This window comes from Aulonocara stuartgranti (assembly GCF_965226115.1).
Source record: "Aulonocara stuartgranti genome assembly, chromosome: 23".
Classification (NCBI taxonomy): Eukaryota; Metazoa; Chordata; class Actinopteri; order Cichliformes; family Cichlidae; genus Aulonocara; species Aulonocara stuartgranti.
In genome coordinates this window covers 6,127,568-6,149,177 of record NC_138958.1, presented here as the reverse complement: position 1 = coordinate 6,149,177, position 21,610 = coordinate 6,127,568, and the positions used below count along the sequence as shown (strand labels likewise).

Below are 21,610 nucleotides of genomic sequence, written 5' to 3'. Positions count from 1 at the left end.
TGTCTGTGGATTTATTGGTTATTTCTTTGCTTTCAGCATCTTTTTCTCATATTGTATGCATAAACAGTAAAACCACAAATTGGTCAATGTCAATACCATCATCTATACATAACCATGGCAGCAGAAAGCTTGTATAGGAAAAGCAGGGGTATTTGGAGCCACTTGGATGTATACTGAGACAACTCATCAGCTCACTTTTTTGGAGTGCCATAATAGGGGTTAACCCTTTTAGTTTATAGTAAAATATTTAAGTAAGTAACAGGTTGAATTTAATTAAGATAATGTGCCCACATGATGAAATGCAGACTTGGTGATTTCAAGACTATTCTTCTTGTGTTGACAAATATTGCATAGAGTAAAATAAAGTGGCGAGTAGAGCAAAACATCAATGTTTTGTCAGCTACTGAACGTGATGTGGCAGCTGGTGCATAGAAAGGTATCAAATGAGCCATCAGCTGATTTGAACTGTCACTGAGATCAGCCTACAACAGCTTGAACTAAAGCTTTATTCAGTTTGCTGAATTACACAAAATTAAGTACAGATATTCATGGCCTCAAAAGGATGAAAATAATCGGCAATGACAATCATTCGAGTTTTTCTCAAAAAAATAAAAAAAATAAAAGCCAGTTCATTAAAAATGTACAGGGTCCACAAGATCAGTGCACTACATCAGCCCAGCTTCTATGGACTTCTGCGCCCTCTATTCACTTATATTTGGCTGGTTCTTTGAAAATTAGCTTTTGTAGAAAACTAATTTGATTTGTAATTCAGTTCAATTCAATTTATTTATACAGTGCCAAAATCACAGCAACAGTCACCTCAAGGCATTTTATATTGTAAGGTAGACAATACTACGATAACAAATACAGAGAAAAACCCAACAATCATATGACCTCCTATGAGCAAGCTCTTTGGCAACAGTGGGAAGGAAAAACTCCCTTTTAACTGGAAGAACCCTCCAGCAGAACCAGGCTCAGGGAGGGGCTGGTTGGTGTGAGAGTAAGTCTGACTCAATGCAGAGATTCAATATCATATTACATCTTTTTACATAGATTTAATTTGACAGATTCACTGTCTACTCTGCACAGAATAACCGACATACCTCTTTCTTTACTGGCAGAGTACCTTTCGAAGGTTTGCCGATGTGTTGCAATTTCAAGCACAGTTTCACTCCAAGCACTGTGTGGGTAGTTTTAAAGTTACAATTGGGAGATGAAGAATTAAATATTTGCTGCACCTGATGATTTTACTCATCGTTCTGGATGGCATTTTTGCCATTAAAAAAAATGACACGCTATGACCTGTAAAAGATACAGATATGCAGCAGGACAACGCTAGAAGAAAAACAGCCGACTCTTCAGAGAGGTGCAGAGCTGAGGCGTTGGACTGAGTCATAACACAGTCCAATCTTAACAAACAGAAAACATGTAAATAAAAAAGACTTACATTTCCTGAACATACCATATTCCCTCACAAATACAAACCCTTAAATGTGCTTAAGATATCAGAGAAGAGAGAAGTTTCAAAACTTGTATAAGAATAATATTTGATAGTATTTTTCAAGTTCCAAGTATTCCATATGGTACTTCTCTTTACATGTAGGGGCTGCTAAGAACTAATTTTTGATATTTTAATTTTTCACAGATGCTAAAATACAAATAAATACAGGGTACAAACAAGGAGAGCAGTGATACCTATTTGTGTGGACTGAATCCAAATAAAGCCATTATGGTGAAAAGAACACCAGTAATTTAACTCATGTTTTGCAGTTTGGCTCTTTTATGAGATCAACTGATGATCTGATCAACTTTATACATGTTTCAAAGTACGGAAAAACTTTTTATTATATTTTCGCACAAAAGTGAGATGTCACACTGAGCTAACTGACATCTTGCAGTATGCTATATAACTGAGACTCTATATGCTCACCTTTTCCCACCCAGCATCACTGGAGCCAGGGCAGATCATTACTCAGGGACTGAGTGGCAAGGATGTGCCGACAGCTGTTGTCACTCAGTCACTCTGGTGAATATACACAACTAGTTTTAAAAAGACATTCGTTCTCTCAGAATAGCAGGAACACGAGACACGCCTCTACTGTTCTGCATTCTGTCTGATCCTCGGTGCCCAAATTGCCAGCTTTTCATTCCATATCGGTGTATGTTCCTTGATCCCCTTTGTTTCCTTTCTGCTGATTGATGCTGCTGTGTGTTGGAAGTGTGTGGGCGGCTCAGTAAATAGTCTACTCTCATCATTGTCTTTTACAAAGACATCAAATGAATGACTTATGATTTGTGTTGTTTTTGTTTAGGGGAAACAAACACACTTCAGTGACCACCGGGCTCACTGGAGGAGGTTTGCTGACATTTAATTAGAAGAAAGACCATTGTTGAGATCCCTGCCAGTGTTATAACTGTGGGTTCTCAGAATGAGAGGCTTAAGAATAATTATCGCTTCAGCATGTAATGGAATTCACAAAACGATCTGCCAAATATTTTCAATAACTCGATGCTTTGAATGCAGTTCAGTCACATGAGCACAACGAACAGTGTTTCTTGACAGAGATGAAGGAGTTATTTATGTGGCTAGATAAAGCTTTTTGAAACAGCAGTGTAACCTTTCTTTCCATCCCCACCCCATCAATAACTGTAGCCCACTCACAAGTAATTATCCCTCGTACTTTGCTAAGCAATAGGCCAGCAGATAGGGAGAGAGGCAAACTCATTTAATTCGCTCTCGCTCAGCAGCTTTTTTACATGCTGAAGTGTGACATCGTTCCTGCTTGCACATTCGGTGCATTCTGTGTGTATGACACAGGCTTTAAATCAAATGCGGATACTCCAAACAGCTCTCTAATCCCATGATGGGCGTCACAGGGGATCTTTGCTGCAGATGTCTGCTCGGCTGTGCAGGAGGCCCAGGAGAGGTGTGGAGCAGTGAAAAATACAACTAAGCAATCCACACTGCAGGGGTGGAAGGACTTCCAGTGAGGTATCGTGATAAAATATAAATATAAATGTATATGATTTTATGAATGCATGGCACAACTTAAGTTAAATAACCAATTAATGCATGGCTTATGATAAAAGGAAAGTTTCACAGTTTACATAGAGCTACACAAATATTACCATGCCGAGTCAAAACACATCAAGTACATGATCAGCATGTGTTTCCCTAATCTGAACATGGTCCACTTGTTATTTGGTCCATGCATTTAATATGAACACAAACAAATAGGCTCTATTTGTTCTCATGACTCAAGCTCTCTGACTATTTATGAGACAGTGGTTGGTAACATGCTGCATACATGAAAAGGCATCAGTTAACTAACATATGCTTTGACTATGAACTTGAATTTTAACTTAGCGATATCTGCCATAGCCATCCCTGCCATACTAGATGCAAAGAAAACAGGTGACTCCTAACTTTGATAGTACTGATTTTCTTGAAATTGGTTTCAGAAAGTAGGTTTTAAATCCACAAAATCTAAGTCACTGAATCAATGCTGATGGACATTTTTGGCCAATGGTTGTTCAATTTCATTAGAGAAAATTACCTCCCCTCTAGGTAACAGTTAATCTTAGACAAAACCCTTAGTGTTTTAACAGTATCAGAAAAAGAATGCCTGGAGTGTGTTTTCCAGATTTTAATAGATTTGTAGGAGGATCATTTTTCTCTTCTCTGCTCTGAGGTCCCCGAAAACGAATAACTTGCATGCAAAAACCTTGTTAAAATTCCATGGATACAGGGCAGAGAATATTTTGTTCATTTGAGGATAATACATCATTGAAGAGCGGGTTAAAAAAATGCATCAAACAGCCTGTTAATGCTTTTGGTAACAGCCAGCTGTTGGCTCATGGCCTGAAAGCAAGCTGTCAGTGTTAATGCTGTCAACCTTCAATTTTCCCCATAAATCATTATTTAGTTGTTTGTGTACAAATTTCCCCTTTCCTTAATTTATTTATTTATTTTTGCATCTTATACTGATGCGGTTTTGATATTTCAGAGAGTGGGTGGGCACAAGTCACGCTTAAAAAAGACTTGAAAAATCCCTGATTCCAATAAGGCGATGTCATTTTGGAAGAAAAGAGACAAATTTATAACAAAACTCTGAACTTAAGAATTGATGTATTTTTGGTGGTTTGACTGTGATGAGAAGCTACATCATAGAGTAGAATCCCAGATGAAGGCAGGAGACATTGACTGGACCCCCTAGAGTCAAGACACGGGAGATGGTGGTTGAGCATAGTAAGCAGAAAGCTGAAGACTTTGGATGAGATCCCTAGGAAAACTTGGATGGGGTGGACATGAGAAGGGGGAAGGCTTACTCGGCAGACGGTCTAAAAGGGACAGTCACCGATTACAATCAATATAAAGAATTAGCTTACAGAGACACGGAATTGGACTTAATTGGTGATACTGAAATTTTGAATTTGACAGAGGATATGTGGAGAGAATATGAGACAACAGAGCTTCCTATGACAGACTTATGCATGTTCTTAACCAATTTATCCCACTGGATGAACAGAAAATTCATGCAAGTCTGAGGGACAAAACTTCTTCTTTGCACCTCAGTCTGATAACCTTCACATCAATAAAAATTCAGTCAATGGACAGCAAAGGCAAAAACTTTGCTTTCAAGTGAAGTTTTATACCATCATCTGATCCGTTGCAATTTTGTCTTTAGATCATGCACAGTAATTTTAGAGAGGCCTAAAGCTTTTACCTGTGGGCCCGGTCCTCTGTGAGGAAAGAGACAGGCTGGAAACAGCATGACTGTGTTTTAAAACCAGCTACTGTACAAGAGCTAAGCTGGATTCTGGTGCTCAAAAATAGCGCAACAGCAGTTTGCTTAGAAACAATGAGAGAGTATGGGTAGCTACACGGTCGATATATCATTTCTCAGTTGTTGTATCTGTAATGCGGACGCGGTGGGTAGTTTCGGTGGGGGAAGCACTGCTTTAATCACTCTATTTGGATTACAACCGAGCTTCAAGTAACAGCAAAAGTTGCCGGACAACAGGAGCTGCCGTCGGCTACAAATATAGGAGGCCTGTAAATACTGGACTCCCATTTATCAGATGAGCGAAACCGGAAGGTTTACTGAGCTGTGGCTCCACATAAATGCTGAGCATCCACTCGACGGCGGCCCAGGCTCTTCCAGCAGCCACCAGGCCCAGGATCCTCCAGCAGCCACCAGGCCCAGGATCCTGCAGCAGCCACCAGGCCCAGGCTCTTCCAGCAGCCACCAGGCCCAGGCTCTTCCAGCAGCCACTAGGCCCAGGATCCTCCTGCTCCACCAGGCCAAGGATCCTCCAGCAGCCACCAGGCCCAGGCTCTTCCAGCAGCCACTAGGCCCAGGATCCTCCTGCTCCACCAGGCCCAGGAGCGTTAAGATGCCGCCTAAGAGGAGCAACGTTAATGAGGAGGAACTGGAGGACATAAAGAAATCCCTAAACTTTATGTCTGAAGAAATAACAACAATTTCAAAACAACAAAAACTGATACTCAATTTAATGGATGATATTAAAGAACTAAGAAGGCAGAGCGAGGAAAAGGACAAGAAGATTGCTATGCTGGAAGGACGGGTGTCAGATCTGGAACAATATTCAAGAGTAAATGATGTGATAGTGACAGGACTGGAAACCAAGCATCAGACATACGCACGGGTAGCAGCAGCAGAGAGAGGGGAGCCACCCGAGCAAGAGCTACGCTCTTTGGAAGAGCAGGTAATGGCCTTCTTTTAAAGCAAAGGTATAGAAATGGACAGTAAAAATATTGAAGGATGCCATCCTCTTCCGAGAAAAAATCAAATACCTGCCATTATCATTCGTTTTGTTAATAGAAAACAGAAAAAAGAACTGCTCAAGCAAGGAAGAAAGCTAAAAGGTACAAATGTTTATTTAAATGAACACCTAATCAAGAAAAATGCAGACATTGCAAGACAAGCAAGAATATTAAGAAAACAGAAGAAAATACAGTCAACTTGGACGTCAGACTGTAAAATATTCATTAAGTTAAATGGAACACCAGAGCAGGCTAAGGTTCTAGTCATCAAAGAGATGACTGAACTAGAAAAATATAACTGATAAATGCAAAGCAGTGCTAAATATGATGTGACCGTCCAAGTGCACAACCAACGCAGATGTCTGACAATTTTCAACTAACAACTCATATAGATATTGAAAATAAGACATTGATGTATGACAGCAACATAGATCCTGATTGTAATTTCTTTAACAATAAGACAAATGAATGCAATTATTATACAAATGAGCAACTTAAAAAGGAATTCAAGGTAGAACAGGGTATAACAATGGTTCACTTTAATAGTCGAAGCTTATATGCAAACTTTCAATCCATCAAAGACTACATAACACAGTTTGAACAGCCATTCAATGTGATAGCCATATCGGAGACCTGGATAACTCCTGGAAAAGAAGAAGACTTTAAAATAAATGGATATGAATTCCTTCATGTAGACAGGATCAACAAGAAAGGAGGTGGGGTGGCACTTTACATTGATAAAAACCTAAAGTACAAAAGAATGGGAAGAATGACAACTGTTATTGATGGAGTGATGGAATGTTTATCAGTGGAAATAATTATAGAAAAAAGGAAAAACCTAATTGTCAGTTGTATATATAGAACACCAGGATCTAAGATTGAGATATTTAAGGATAATATGGAGGACTTATTTACAAATATAAATCAGAAAAGAATGTTTATTTGTGGGGACTTTAATATTGACTTATTGAATCCAAATCATAATAAGAGTACAGAAGAATTTATTGATTCCATGTACAGCATAGGTTTATTTCCACTGATAACAAGACCGACCAGAATAACATCTCATTGTGCAACTCTATTAGATAATATATTTACAAATATAATAGAAGGAAAGATAAAAAGTGGGCTGTTAATCAATGATATAAGTGACCATTTACCAGTCTTTGCATCGTATAATTGCCATTATAAAGTGAACAACGATGGACATAAGATTATTTACAAAAGAATAAGAACAGAGAAGACCTTAAATTGTCTTAGAAATGAACCTTTAAAGCAAGATTGGAATATTGTATATGAACAAACAGAAGTTAGACATCATTTTACAAACTATAGACCAGTGTCAATACTCTCCCAGTTCTCTAAGATACTGGAAAAACTCTTCATAAAAAGATTTGACAGTTTTGTGGAAAAATATGAATTAATGACAGATAGTCAGTATGGGTTCAGAAACAACAGATCAACAGCTTTGGCACTGATAGATCTAATGGAAAAGATAACGGAATGTATGGATAATAAAGAGGTATGCGCTCGGAGTTTTCTTAGATCTAAAGAAGGCGTTTGATACTGTTAATCATGAAATTCTATTAAAAAAACTGGAAAAGTATGGGTTTAGGGGAGTGGTTTTGGAATGGTTAAAAAGCTATGTAGGGAATAGGCAACAATATGTACAAATAAATGAATATAAATCTAATTTGATGGATATAGCTTGTGGAGTACCTCAAGGTTCAGTACTGGGTCCAAAAATGTTTATTATGTACTTAAATGATATCTGCAGAGTATCGGAGATTTTAAAGTTTGTAATATTTGCAGATGACACAAATATACTGTGTGCAGGTGGGGAATTGCCACAGGTTTTGGAAATGATCACACAGGAATTAACGATATTAAAGAAGTGGTTTGATATAAATAAATTATCATTGAATCTCGATAAAACCAAATTTATGTTGTTTGGAAACCAAAAGAAAAACATCGAAGTAGAAATATGTGTTGACAATGTATATTTAGAAAGAGTAAATGAAATAAAATTTCTTGGGGTGATCATTGACCACAAGCTCTGTTGGAAGCCACACATTACTTATGTTCGGGGGAAATTGGCACGGGGCATTGCCGTCCTGGGGAAAGCAAAGCATATGTTGGATCAGAAAGCACTGCACATTTTATACTGTGCTTTACTACTGCCATATATGAGCTACTGTGTAGAGGTCTGGGGAAACACATACAAAAGTAACACACAAACAATAACTATAATACAGAAAAGGGCCATTAGATTAATAAATAATGTAGGGTACAGGGACCATACAAATGCACTCTTTGTCAAAATGCAAGCTATTAAATTCCAAGACTTGGTGAAGCTTAAAACAGCGCAAATAATGTATAAAGTCAGAAATAAATTGCTTCCCAAAGAAATCTGTAAATTGTTCATAGAAAGAGAAGGTGGGTATAACTTAAGAGGGAAATGGAATTTAAAAATACAAAGTGCTAGAACAACTTTAAGAACTATGTCAATCTCAATTGCAGGAGTTAAATTATGGAACAGTCTAACAGAAGAAATAAAAGACAGTCAAAACATAAAACAGTTTAAAGTAAAATATAAAAACCTAATTTTAAATAAGTATAAGAATGAAGAAAACAGGGTTAACCCAGGATGGTAATGTTGCTGGTAATGGTGTTGCGGTTCTTTTTTGGTTGTTTTTTTGTTTTTTGTTTTGTTTTGGTTTGTTGTTTTTCCATAACTTGTGTATCTGCAAATATACACATTCTGTATTTTTCATATGAAAGAAACTATACTGTGGTGGGGCTTGCTAATTTCTTGTTTTTGATTTATGTATGTTATGTTTTGTTTTACTTCATATGTTTATATGTTTCATATGTTGTTTGTTTAATTTAAGACAAAAAAAAAAAATTAAATGAATGAGAGGTAAAACTTGAGGGGGTAGGGACAAATAAGTAAATACTTCAGCCTACTCCTTTTCAAACAAATAATGGAATGATATTTTGTAATGATTGTGAAGGCACATGTTTGAAATGTTTGAAATAAAAATGAACTGAACTGAACTGAACTGAACTGAACTGAACTGAACCCACACAATCTTTCATTTGCACTATAATCAACTATCTCTGTAAAAGTTTTTAAACTAATGATGCCAAGCTCCACCTTCAAATAGTTGGAGCCATATTTGAATTATATTTAATTATATTTCATGATATGCTCTGAATTCTGTAAGAACAATTCACATTCCTTGTGTAATGGTATGTCATTCATGTTAATTACTGGCCCTTCAATGCAACAAGAGAAAACCCAACAACTTGAGCTCAAAGTGCACTCTTTATTACCTTTCTCTTACTCAGCCATAAAGTTATCTAAGTGAATTTGATTTGTCTTGAATACAACAATCAGTCTTAATTCTCAGTCAGCATTTCATGCAAACAGTTTCTATTATTGATATTGATCTTGAAAAGAAACATTGGTTTGCCTGAAAGTAAATAAGCTTTCACCACATTAACTGAATCAATGTGACAGTCGAATAAGTGACACTCTAATTGGCTTTATAATGCAGAGAAGACGTATCCACGCACAGTGCACAATCAAATATGTGCTGCGTCATCGGAGGACTGCGGGAACGACCCACAAACACTGGTGGTTCCCCTGCAGAGTGAGAGAACAGCAATGGGACTGGAAACAGAGAGAAAGGTGGGGGGTGGGGGGTGCAAGAGAGAGGTGAGTGCTGCTGCAGATCAGCGTTTAGCCTTGCTGAGGAGTTAAACGCTTCACAGCATCACATCGTCATCATCCAGGCATTAATCCTGTTGTGATAGCCATGGTAAGTTCATACACTTCTATGCTCGGATAGTATGGCTCTGCTCGGCAGTTCTGTGTGCTACGTTACCGTGCAGCTGCAGGGATGATCATTGGACTAACCTTGAGAGAAATGATGCAGCAGGGCTGTTTATAGTGTGCAATGTGCATGTACAATAGCTGCTGCTTTAGTTACTCTGCTTCACTGAGGCCTGAATTCATGTTCAGAATTTATGTGGTGCACCAGAGCTGTTTCATAGGAAGTGATTATTCACAGGTGACGCTGACATTGCAGACCTCTAGCAGTGCATGCAGTGGCAGCATTTGCCTTGACACCTTTAAGATGACTATTATAATGATTTTATTCCATACACAATGAAGTGAAACTCTGACCTCTGCATATGCAGAGTGGTTTGCATTGCACCATCCCCTCGACCAATCATGGATATATTGATGCAGCAGAAACACTGGTGTCACATGCTGGCTCTGTCCATGCATTACACACTCTCCTGTGCAACAATAGCATTCAGGGAGAATTGTGTTTATTTATTTATTTTTAGCAAAGTTACCCTTTTGTGGTACCTGCCAGAGAACAGGTAATAACAGTCCTTATGTCTAATGTGTATGATAACAACAACAAATACCACATTTATGTTTTTCTTCAGTAGCTGCCATGATTTTTGTGTTGTTCCTGTGTGTAGTCTTTTGTTTACTAGCTGGCTGCCTCTGATCCAGGACTTTTCACTGAAAAAAAAATCTTTAAAATACTTCCAGTTCTTAATTGAGACACATGGCAGTGCAGATAAAAAATAGCAAACAAGCTATAAGTTTAAACTATGCTGTGAGAACTATGCTTCTCTTTTGTGCTGTGACTGTGAGCTAAAAAATTGATTAATATAATTGATTGTCTGTTTTCAGCCATTTGGTTACCAGCTTCAGTGCAGAGCATTTAAACAGGCAATATATGCATTTTCTGGTTGAGTTTTATTATTGCTGGAAAGTGCTAGGAAATGTTGATTTTATCCTACTTGTTTAGGATGTATCAAAGTTGACACTGTCAAGCTCAACTACTACAAGGCACTGCCAGCAAGTTCTACTAAGTTGTTTCCGATTGCGCTGGTTGTCATGTATGAGCTGTCCTTTCTTGCAGTTCTCAAAGGAGCTCCAGCCTCTGATCTTTGTGGCATTTATCCTGACTTCTGCTCTCTCGGTATCTTCCTCGCCTGCTGGCATAGAGAAAGGAAGGAGGAAAGTGGTGCATGTTCTTGGTAAGACCAGTTAACACTTTCATTTGTATGAACAATTACACTTCTCCAAGGTGAGGAGATCTTGATTTGCATTTATCTGCTCAATAACATGAATGATATGTAGAGTTTCTTCAGGATTTTTTTTTTTTTTTTTTACTAAGATAGTAATAAAAAGTTGGTGGAAAAGTTACTGGAAAAATCTGAACAGCTTTATTAACCTCAGCTGGGTTATCTTAGAGTCCAAGCAAAATAGACTTCTTTAACTTTTTATGGGCTTTGGGATCCGGAGCTCTCCACTAACTCTCCAAACTCAGTGCACCTGTATTCACATTAATATATAATATATTCCACATCCCACAGTATTTTGTGCAGAATTTCTTGGCAATTGCGATTTTATTCATTCATTTCCGTGACATTGGGCTGTGCAGACAAAACCGCCTTGGCCATTTTGTAACAATGATAATCTTCACAAGCAAAGCTTTCACTTTTGTTCATTATCAGAACTGTGAGCACCCAATTAAACACTGCCCACCTGAGGACCGAGATAAACGTTTGTCTTGTCAGAAAAATAGAGAATGTCAAAGATTAAACTATTGACTGCAGTACTTCTGGTTGTCTATATTACCTTCAGAGTAAAAGCTAAAAAGATCTATTTTCTCTTGAAATAAAACAGTTTAAAATAATTGAATTCTTGCTGTTGTTCAACATAACGTTTATAATTTTATTTATTCATGTAGTTTATGTGTTACAGACATGCTGGTACTTCGTGAATTTATCAGCTTCTAGATACAAATAGGTACAGGTTCGTGAAGCACACTCACTCTCAGTTCATGACAGCAGTCATGGGGTGAAAGTGAGGGTACACCCTGAAAAGGTTGCTGTCTGTTGCAGTGCTAACACAGAGAGGTGGACAATCATTCAGGCTCACACTGATACCTACGGGCAAAATAAAATGACAAATTAAGCTAACAAGCATGTCCTTGGATTGTGGGAGGAAGCCAGAGTACCTGAGGAGAAGCCCCTAAGAGAGATCCACACAGAAAGACCACTGGTGACCTTTCTTGCTGTGAGGTGAGGGTGCTAACCACTGTGTTGCCCTAAAACACTTTGATACTCTCGTTTTCACTAAGTGTGGCACTGTGGATTATGGCCAGACATCTCCACTTTGGTCTTGTCTGTTCAAAGGACATTGTTCTTGCAGTCTGTTCACATGCAGCCCTGCAAACCTAAGCCATGATGCAATGCTCTTTTTAGAGAAAAGTGGCTTTCCCCTTGCAAACCTTCCAAATAGGCTGTAACTGTTCAGTTCGCCCTTTCACAAATTTTACATTTGACATGCAAACTGAAGCCTGCAGAGTTTGAGATGTATCTTTTGTTTTGCACATTCTGACTTTGGGGTGAATTTGCTGGGATGTCCACTCCTGGGAAGATTGGCATCTGGCTTGATTGTTTTCTACTTCTGAATAATCTTTGTCACTGCAGAATGATGGACTTCAAATTGCTTGGCAATGGCCTTATTATTCTTCCCCGACTGATAGGTGGTAACAATTGTTTCTCTGTCTTCCGTTCTTGGCATTTCGTTAACACACACCTGAATGTTCCAGACCAGCAAGCTGCCAAGATTTGATTTTATAGAGATGCTCAAACGTTTTGATGACCATTTAATCAAGTGCATTTTATTAGCAGCGCCTGGTTGTGACTTTCCCACTCAGTTCCCATGGAAGCAGTAACGGTGAATAGTTTTTCACACATTGCTTTTGCATTTAAACAAACAAATAAACGATTAATGACTATTTTTAAATGCAATATGCCACATTTTGTTGTTCATCTGAGGTTTTATTTACATAATCTTTAGGCCTGTTAAGGACAAAATGTTTCTTTTTTTCTGTCCTGACATGCAAAATCCTAAAACTGAAATATGATGTACTTTATGTTTCATCAATTCCTATTCCTTTTAGGTTGTTTCTAGACTGGACATTTTAAAACATGATGGAAAACTTAAGTCAGTCGGGTACTGGCTCACTTGAGTCACACACTTGCTTTCTACTCTTTTTCTACACTGTGTTTAGACTAGAAGATGAATGAAATAGTTAATGTTGAAATCCTCTGTAGGCCTAAAATCTGATCATCTCCAGAGGAGTGGTTTATTTGAAGAATTTCAGTCAGGCTTTTTCAGTTCATCACAGCACAGAAACAGCATTAGTGAAGTTTACAAATGATCTTCTTATGGAATCTGACAGTGGACTCATCTCTGTGCTTTTCCTGTTAGACCTCAGTGCAGGTATCACTCACCACATCATTGACCATAATGTTTTACAGGTATTAGAGGTTACGTGTTAAAGGTGTAATTATGTACTTCCACAGGATTCGATACTGGAACCAATTCTATTTTCATTAAACATGCTTCCCTTAGAAAGTATCATTCAAAGGCATAACATACATTTTCATTGTTATGCAGATGATACTCAGCTTTATCGATCAATGAAGCCATACTACACAAAGCAAATCATTGAACTACAAAAATGTCCTAAATATTTAAAGATCTGGGTGACCTGTTTCCTGCTTCTGAATTCAGATGAAACCTAGGTTATGAACTCATCCCCAAAAAACCTAGAAACATGGTGTCTAACTAGATGCTTGCTCTGGATGGCATTACCTTGGTCTGCTGTAGCACTGTCAGTAACCATGGAGTTGTTTCTGACCAGGATGTGTAGGACTACTTTTGCGTTTGCACAATGTCTTTAAGATTAAAAACTTTTCTCAGGGTGATGCTGAAACTAGTTCATGAATTTATTTATTTCTAGGCTGTACTTTTGTAATTTACTATTATCAGGCTGTCCTAAAAAAATCCTTGAAAGGCCTTCAGTTTAGCCAAAATATTGCAGTGAGAGTACTGACAGGACTAGAACGAGATAGCATATTTCTTCCATATTAGCCTCTTCATTGGCTCTCTGTTAAATCCTTCTCCTCACATACAGGGTGTTGAATGATCAATAATCATCTTATCTTAAAGACCTCACGGCACCATATCACTCCATCAGAGCACTTTGCTCTCAGATTGCGGGTTTTCTTGTGATTCCTCTGTAATTAGAAGCAGAATGGGAGGCAGAGCCTTCAACTTTCTGTGGAACCAGCTCCCAATTTGGATTCAGGAGATAGACACCCTCACCACTTTTTATAGAGTAGGCCTAATACTTTCCATTTTGATAAAACAAATAGTTAAGGCTGCATCAGGTGACCCTGATTCCTCCCTTAGTTATGGTGCTGCTGGGGGCTTCCCATGATTCACTGTTTTTTCCTCACTCACCTCTTTTCACTCTGTGTATGTTTATAAAACACTGTGCATTTAATCATTTGTCATTATTAATTTCTGGCTCTCTTCCACAGTATTGCCTGTACTGTCTCCTTTCCCTCATCCCCAACAGGTTGAAGCAGATTTCAACAGATGAAAAGCCATGCTTCCATGGCTGGTTCTGCCTATTCTTCCTGTTAAAAGCGAGTTTTTCCTTCCCACTGTTACCAAGTGCTTACTAATAGTGGGTCATCTGACTGCTGTGGTTTTCTCTGTATTATTGTAGGCTCTTTACCTTACAATACAAAGCGCCTTGAGGCAAGTGTTGCGATTTGCCACTATTTAAATAAAACTGACTTGAATGAAAGTCCACATTAAATTATGATTTAGAAGCATAAAGCAGCCAAACAATGTTAATTTAAGAAAAGGTGAAGTGAAGATGAAACAGCAGGAGGGTTAAAACATTTGCAGATCCCCAGAGTAAACAGTGTGACCCTTTTTAAAAGTGACTGATGAACCCCTTGGATCTGAAAACACTATCACTGCTGGAAATTTTTAAAACCTAATGAAAATGTTAACTTTGTGTTATTTGGCTTAACATAAGTATGTCACAACATAACCTCCAACGCTGAGAAATAATGCGCTCAAAGTTTTGATTAAACATCACTTGATGCTTTTATTTGTGATGGTGATAAACAACTTTGCAGAGACCAGTAAGTAGTGACAGGACTAATTGCTGGCTGGCATGGATAATTGTAGGTGCCTTTATCTGGTCACAACATAGCAGAAAACCTTTTGCAGCTGCTCATTAAACATTTTAAATGTTTACCCCACACATGTTGTGAGTCTTTGGTTGCCTAGGTGCGTGTGCACACAGAGCGTCTGAACAAATGTCTGCCAAAAATGCTAAACAGGTCTTGTTATTGTCCATTTGGAGGAAGAGGACTGTGGTTACCATTAGTCTTGGGTAATTTTGGTGAATCGCTCTCTGCAGAAGTGGAGGTTAAAATTGTAGAGTGAGTAATGTCATGATAGAGCAGACAGGAAGATGAGTGTGCTGCTTGCTGGACCCTTCGATAGGAAAAAAACGTTCTCTTCTGTTGATATGCTCAATTACCGGAGCAGTAATGTGATGGCACAAGTAAACAGCACACGCTTTATTAGCTGATGCTGATTCAATTTTTGCAGGCATCTTAGAGAGATAAGCCTCACAAATAGATTCAGAGACTGAATTTCATGATTACAGTTACAAGTATGGGTCGCATATTTCCCAAAATAGACTTCTGTTTAGTAATAAGAAAAAGAAATATTAGTCACAAACCTGCATATAAAAGAATATATTACTAAAAATCTTCCATCAGTAGCAGTGAAATAAACTGAGCCAATTTTCCCTCCTTCTTCTTTCCTTTCAGAGGACGACACTGGAGCCGTGATTGTGCAGACTGCCCCTGGTAAAGTGGTGACACATCGGGGTGGCTCCATCACTTTGCCCTGCAGATTCCATCATGAGCCGGAGAACGTCGATCCTGCTCGCATCAGGATTAAATGGACCAAAGTGACGGACACGCTGCAGTTCGAGGACGTCTTTGTAGCACTGGGAAAGTAAATTCTGCATCGTTATTCTCAGTTGATTCATCTTGCACTTTTGTTTTAACTAATTATGATTTCATGATTTTTTTTTTTCCAAATTTGCTTTAGTTTCGCTAATTTTATTGATAAGATGCACTGACATAATAAACTCTGTCACACACAGTTTATCATCCAAGTATTTTCTCAGGTTGGAGCATTTTTCAATCATTTTGCTAACAGCAGCTGTTTTGAGGACAATGAGTGTCTTTCAAATCTCTCCAGGCAGCAGCGTGTGTTTGGATCGTATCGTGGCCGTGTGTTTCTGGAGCAAGCAGGACCAGGCGACGCATCGGTGATCATCCAAAATGTCACGCTGGAGGACTATGGACGCTACGAGTGTGAGGTCACTAACGACATGGAAGACGATACAGGATTTGTCAACCTTGACTTAGAAGGTCAGGCTCTGGGCCATTTGTAGTTAATTTTGTTGAAATGTTCAGTTTATTTGAGTTCACCGCATTGCACACTGTTATACTGTGAGACCTAAATGCCATCTTATATGCATGTATTTTTAAAGTCATTTTAAATGATTTTTTAGTTTGCTTTGTTGAATTTGAAGATGAAGATTTTTGTTCTGTTATATAATGATATTATTATTAAATACTGTTATTTAAAGGTATACTTATCTTATTGAATTTATGATTTCAAATTTGTTTTTGTCTTATTAAGTTAACTGTCATACTGCATTTTAATTGATTGATCTATACATTTTACTTATTACTTGTTACTCTTCTTTACAGCATTGCTTCAGCTCATTGTTTATGCAGAGTCATCTCAAGGTGCTGCCCCAGCATTTTGGACTTGAATTTAACACTAGAGACTTTCTCCTGGAGACCCTTCCAAACAACCCATTTAGCATACTAACAGAGGCCTGTAGAGTCTGAGATGTAGCTCCTTGTTTCTTCTTCTTCTTCTTCTTTCTTTTAGGGTCTGACCTTGTGGTAAATCTTCTAGGATTTCCAATCCTGGGAAGATCAGCAACTGTCTTGAATGTTTTCCAGTTGTGAATAATCTTTCTCACTGTACAATCATGGACTTTAAATTGCTTAGAAATGTCGTTATTATCCTTTCAAGACTGATGGACAGTAACAATCGCTTCTGTTCCCAGTGTGTTAACACACATCTGAATGCACCAGTACAGCAAACTGCCAACACTATTTTTATAGAGTTCCTCACGCTTTCTCACGATCCGTTAATCAAGTGCACCTGGCTGCAACTTTGGCTTTTAATTCCCATGGAAGCATAAAGGGTGCACCTTGTGTTTTCCAAGACAGCACATATCTCTTCACTTTCTCTCTTCATTATTCATTTTTTTTTACCTGACTCTATATGTCTGTGGTGTTTAATTTAATTTTAATTGCTGCGACAAAGGAATTTGTTAACTTTGGAATAACTAAATACCTAAAATAAATCTTATAATTTTAATGTCTGTATGAAATTCAGAAAAACTAAAGACATTTACAGCTTCCTACTTTGATTCTGTCGCCTGTAGGAGTGGTCTTTCCCTACTATCCCCGTGAGGGGCGCTACAAGCTCAACTACTACCAGGCTGAGGATGCTTGCAAAAAGCAGGATGCCATTCTAGCTTCTCATTCTCAACTGCACAAGGTGAATACACATACTTTAATTGAATTAAACATGGACGGTATGTCATACTGAGAAGGTATTGCTAGTTAGGATGCATAGAGATAACACCATCCATAGTACATTAGTCTACAGGTACTTTTTTAGTTATTACAATATGCTTACTTACTGATGTCATTAACTTTTTAGAGCAGTAGTAAGTCTGGAATTAAGAATATGGAGATCAGGAATTTTACTGCAGGTCAGTCCTCCAACTCTTAGAGGCTTTATGGAGTAAAGTCAAGTGCAATGGAGTTATGTCACAAGAGATAAACTGAATTTGTTCCCCTCTTTATAATTTCTTTAATCCTTTAGATCGACCCACTGACCTACATTATCTTCTTCTGCAGGCATGGCTGGAGGGACTAGACTGGTGTAATGCTGGATGGCTGGAGGACGGCTCAGTTCAGTACCCTATCTCTCATCCCAGGGACGAGTGCGGACGTAAGGACACCCCAGCTGGTGTTCGAAACTACGGCTATAGGCACAAAGAAGATGAGCGTTATGATGCTTTCTGCTTCACTTCCAAGCTCAACGGTGAGAGATGGAGATACATGACATACATGACAATACAACAAATAAGAAGTGCTATCAAGTATCTGTGACATGATATTAAGAAAGAACAAAAGCTTTCAAGTGCTACTTTGTCATGCTGCTACTTTTAAAAATAGGATGTTTCATGAGTGGTAGACCAGGGGGAAATGAGATCTCTGATCTCTCCCTGTGATCTTTGAGGCCTTAGGCCATTGGTTTTAAATCAGGGTATGTTGATTCAGCCCTGCTAGGGCCACAGTGTCCTCTGGGTAGAAAGCCTTGCCTTTCATCTCCCTGTTCTTTGATTTACATCACATTCCCACAGAGAGTCTGCACATGCTACCTTCATGTTCACAAGCCTAAACAAAAAAAAAAAAGAAAAGTAAAAGAGTTTTACTGGAGGAAAGGTATGTGTAGTCAAAGGTTATTCCAGAAAGACACCTTGGCTCAGAGTAGACAGTATATAAAAAGCCCACGTTGATTATTATAAGAATAAACTGCTATACTCAGATTTGCAACTGGCAAAATATTTCTTGTTGGGGGAATAGGCAGACAGAAAGACTAGAAGTTAAATGTACCTGCCAAGGAATAGTACAACCTTCTAGAGTTTATGCTGGTATGTAGCCCCTAAAGAGTCATAGATACTGAGCTTCACATTTAACTCTTAGTGAGAAGAAGTTCGGCTTGTTGAACTGTTCAACTGCTGTGGTTTGAGTCTGCATCCGTGTTTAAGAAGTTTTAAAAACAGTTAAAAATGATTTTATTGAATCACAAACTGTTTTAAAATAACCAGTGCCTTTCCTTAGTGAGAAAAAGGTGGTTTGACAGAAACCTTAAACAATTGCTCATGGCTTCCCTTGTGTGTTAATTACTGTGGACAGTCTGTTGTGGGCAGGAGGTTTGAGCAGCGGTTGTGACCGATGCTGTGTCTCGGTCCAGCTGAAATGCATTTACTGAAAGTCCACTGGGGAAATATGAGACAATATTCTGCCTCTCTAATAGCCACCAGTCACATAAACAAGCATAAAATCAATAACTGAGCCAACTGCAAAGCTTTGCTCGCTGAGATGATTTTCATAAACCGTTGGCTTTAGAAACCAGCAGACGTTTATTCTTGGTTAGATTGTTTATTCTGTGCTGCTTTCTTAGGTGAAGGTACTTGTGATTCAGCTCAGTTCAAACTAGTTAGCTTATCAGGATACCGATATACTTTAATATACTGCCAGGCGAAAAGTCTCCTCAGAGGTATGAAGAAAGCAAAAATTGAAGCATTTTAAGAGTAATTTTAGACTTCTGCCTGCTGATACAGTATTGCCTTTCGATTTTTTGAGCAGCAGCCCAGACGGTTGTTGGAATGACTTGATATTCTGAACACAATCAGGCAGAGAGGCCAGGAAAACTGTGAATATCTACCCTCAGGGCTTAGCTTGTCTCTGGGGCTTCCTTCTCTCATTCGCTTCTCTTCTGCCCCCCTGAACAATGCACTGACTCTGTTTTCCTTCACCTTTTAACATGTTCTTACAACAAACAACTTTCCTTCGCCTCTCTCTTTTTTTCCGCCTTAGGCAAAGTGTATTTCCTCAAGCGCTTCAAGAAGGTGAACTATGCGGAGGCGATTAAGGCGTGCATTCGAGACGGTTCAGTGGCGGCCAAAGTGGGTCAGCTTTATGCAGCGTGGAAGTTTCAACTCCTGGACCGCTGTGAAGCAGGCTGGCTTGAGGATGGCAGCATTCGGTACCCCATAGTCAACCCCCGTTCTCGCTGTGGAGGATCCCAGCCAGGAGTCCGAAACCTTGGCTTCCCTGATAAAAAATTCCGCCTCTACGGAGTCTACTGTTTTCGTGAAAACAAGGATGAAGCAGTGGGTGGAACTGGGAAGACAAAAAGCACTATAGCGAGTTTGACAAAGAGGAAGAGCAGCAACAGCATCCCCGTGAACGCCACAAAGGTGATTTAAAGTAGGAAGACTGAGAGCAGGAGGGGGATGCAATTTCAGATTTGACTGTCGCCTAGCAGCCAGATTTCATTCATCACATTTAAAAAAAAGCAAAAAACACTCAGAGACAAGATGCACTCATTTGCAGAATTGCCAGAGAGAATAACAAGGCTGTGTAAAATTAAGGATGACATCTTTATAAGGGTGGTTTTCCTTTCGTTTTGAGTCATTCAGCTATCACGAGTGACTGTTAGCACATCTGTACCCGGAAAACTGCAAGAATTAATAGCGGCTTGATCATCACTCAGATCAGAGAGTCTAACATAAATGATCTTGTTTACATGTGTGAGTGAATCATGCTTTGGACCCCGCTGTGATCCTGATGCCAGGGTGAAAATATTCATTACTGAGAGAGAAATGGGATGAGCTGCATGGCAGGCAGAAAAAAAAATATCCAAGATTCACAGTTTTTATTGTACCTGCCTATATCTGATTGGTTGCTTGGTGAGCGACCCTCTGCACAATGTCATTAAGACCTCACAATCGCATCCTCAGAGCTGAAGAACAAGTAGTAAATGCTGAACTAGAATAATTGCACTTTAAACACATAGTCCTTTATTAAGGCAGCACCTTAACGAAAACCTAAGCAAGCATGTATTGTTTGGCTGCGAGTAGATCACAGGGCTGAATTAACATGAACACAAGCTACAGTAATTGCTGTTGACTGCACAGAGCCACCGATTGCACTGTCATTGCTAAATGCAGTGATCTTTATAACTGAGGATGTTTGCAACTACTGAATGAATGGATATTCAAGAAGAAAATAAAAGTTTTGGTTTGAACTTGTGTCGGTGCACTTCTTTCCCTCAATGATGAAATCTTTCTGAATTTGGGTGAAAACTGAAATGAAATACTTTCAGACAGAAGCAATGCAGTAAACACTGTACATCTAGACTGCTTAGTTGAGTAGTGTGTAATACTCAGCAGGGCAGTAGTATCTTAAAATTTCACAGGTTGTGCATTCACCAGAAAGGAAGATGTCAAAATTTGAACATGGTTGTCGAACTCGCTGCTGTATTTTGCTTTTATATTTACAGCTTCTTGCCGTTTTAGCCACACATTAAAAACTTCTACTAAAGTGAGGGTGATAGTTACCATGCATGAATACCAGACAATAGCAAAACAGACAACAATGCTGATCCCTGAAAAAAGTCTGTTGCTGTTAACTAGCTACAGTACCTAGAATTGGCACTAAAATCGACATTACATGCAGTCATACCTGCCAGTGTACCACACTCTTTACAACTCAAAATAACAGACCCAGGGATAAGTATGGAACAAAGTCATTTAAAACAAAACAAACCTGATAGTGGTGTTGGAAGAAAAAGCAGAGGAGCAAAGTTCATACCATTAAATTTCCACCCAACTTCTTAGTTTTCAGTCTCACGTGAGACTTAAGATTTTTACTTTTGTGTTCATAATCAATTTTGTGGGTGTCACACTAATGTTTTTTGTGCTTTTGTCTTCCTCGCACGTTTGATTGTTTGCCAGTGACAGAAGCTGCTGAGCAGCGAACACAGCTCTGAGCGGAAACATGTTGGCACTGCACCAACACAGCAGAACAAACCATGTCATCGTCATAGCAACAGGCAGCTTGTAATTAAGTCAAGTTCATGGCAAGTCCAGCACCATGAAATAAATGCTGTCCGTGACAAACAATCACCTCTGTTTGCTACATGTTGACGTCTTTGTGCCGTTTTTT

General features: G+C 38.8%; 1 protein-coding gene across 2 annotated transcripts; it reads left to right on the top strand.

Annotated features, from left to right (window-relative positions):
* The first annotated feature begins 9,450 nt into the window (after positions 1 to 9,450).
* On the top strand, positions 9,451 to 20,690 carry hapln4 (hyaluronan and proteoglycan link protein 4). 2 transcript variants are annotated; one of them, XM_082525801.1, is made up of 8 exons: positions 9,451 to 9,612; positions 10,738 to 10,855; positions 15,539 to 15,728; positions 15,978 to 16,150; positions 16,496 to 16,534; positions 17,248 to 17,363; positions 17,729 to 17,915; positions 19,478 to 20,690. In XM_082525801.1, the coding sequence occupies exons 1-8, from the start codon at positions 9,610 to 9,612 to the stop codon at positions 19,867 to 19,869; spliced, it is 1,218 nt and encodes a 405-aa protein (XP_082381927.1). In that variant the 5' UTR covers positions 9,451 to 9,609; the 3' UTR covers positions 19,870 to 20,690. The 2 variants fall into 2 exon arrangements, with proteins under 2 accessions (XP_082381927.1, XP_082381928.1); XM_082525802.1 differs by lacking the exon at positions 16,496 to 16,534.
* Positions 20,691 to 21,610: the final 920 nt, after the last annotated feature.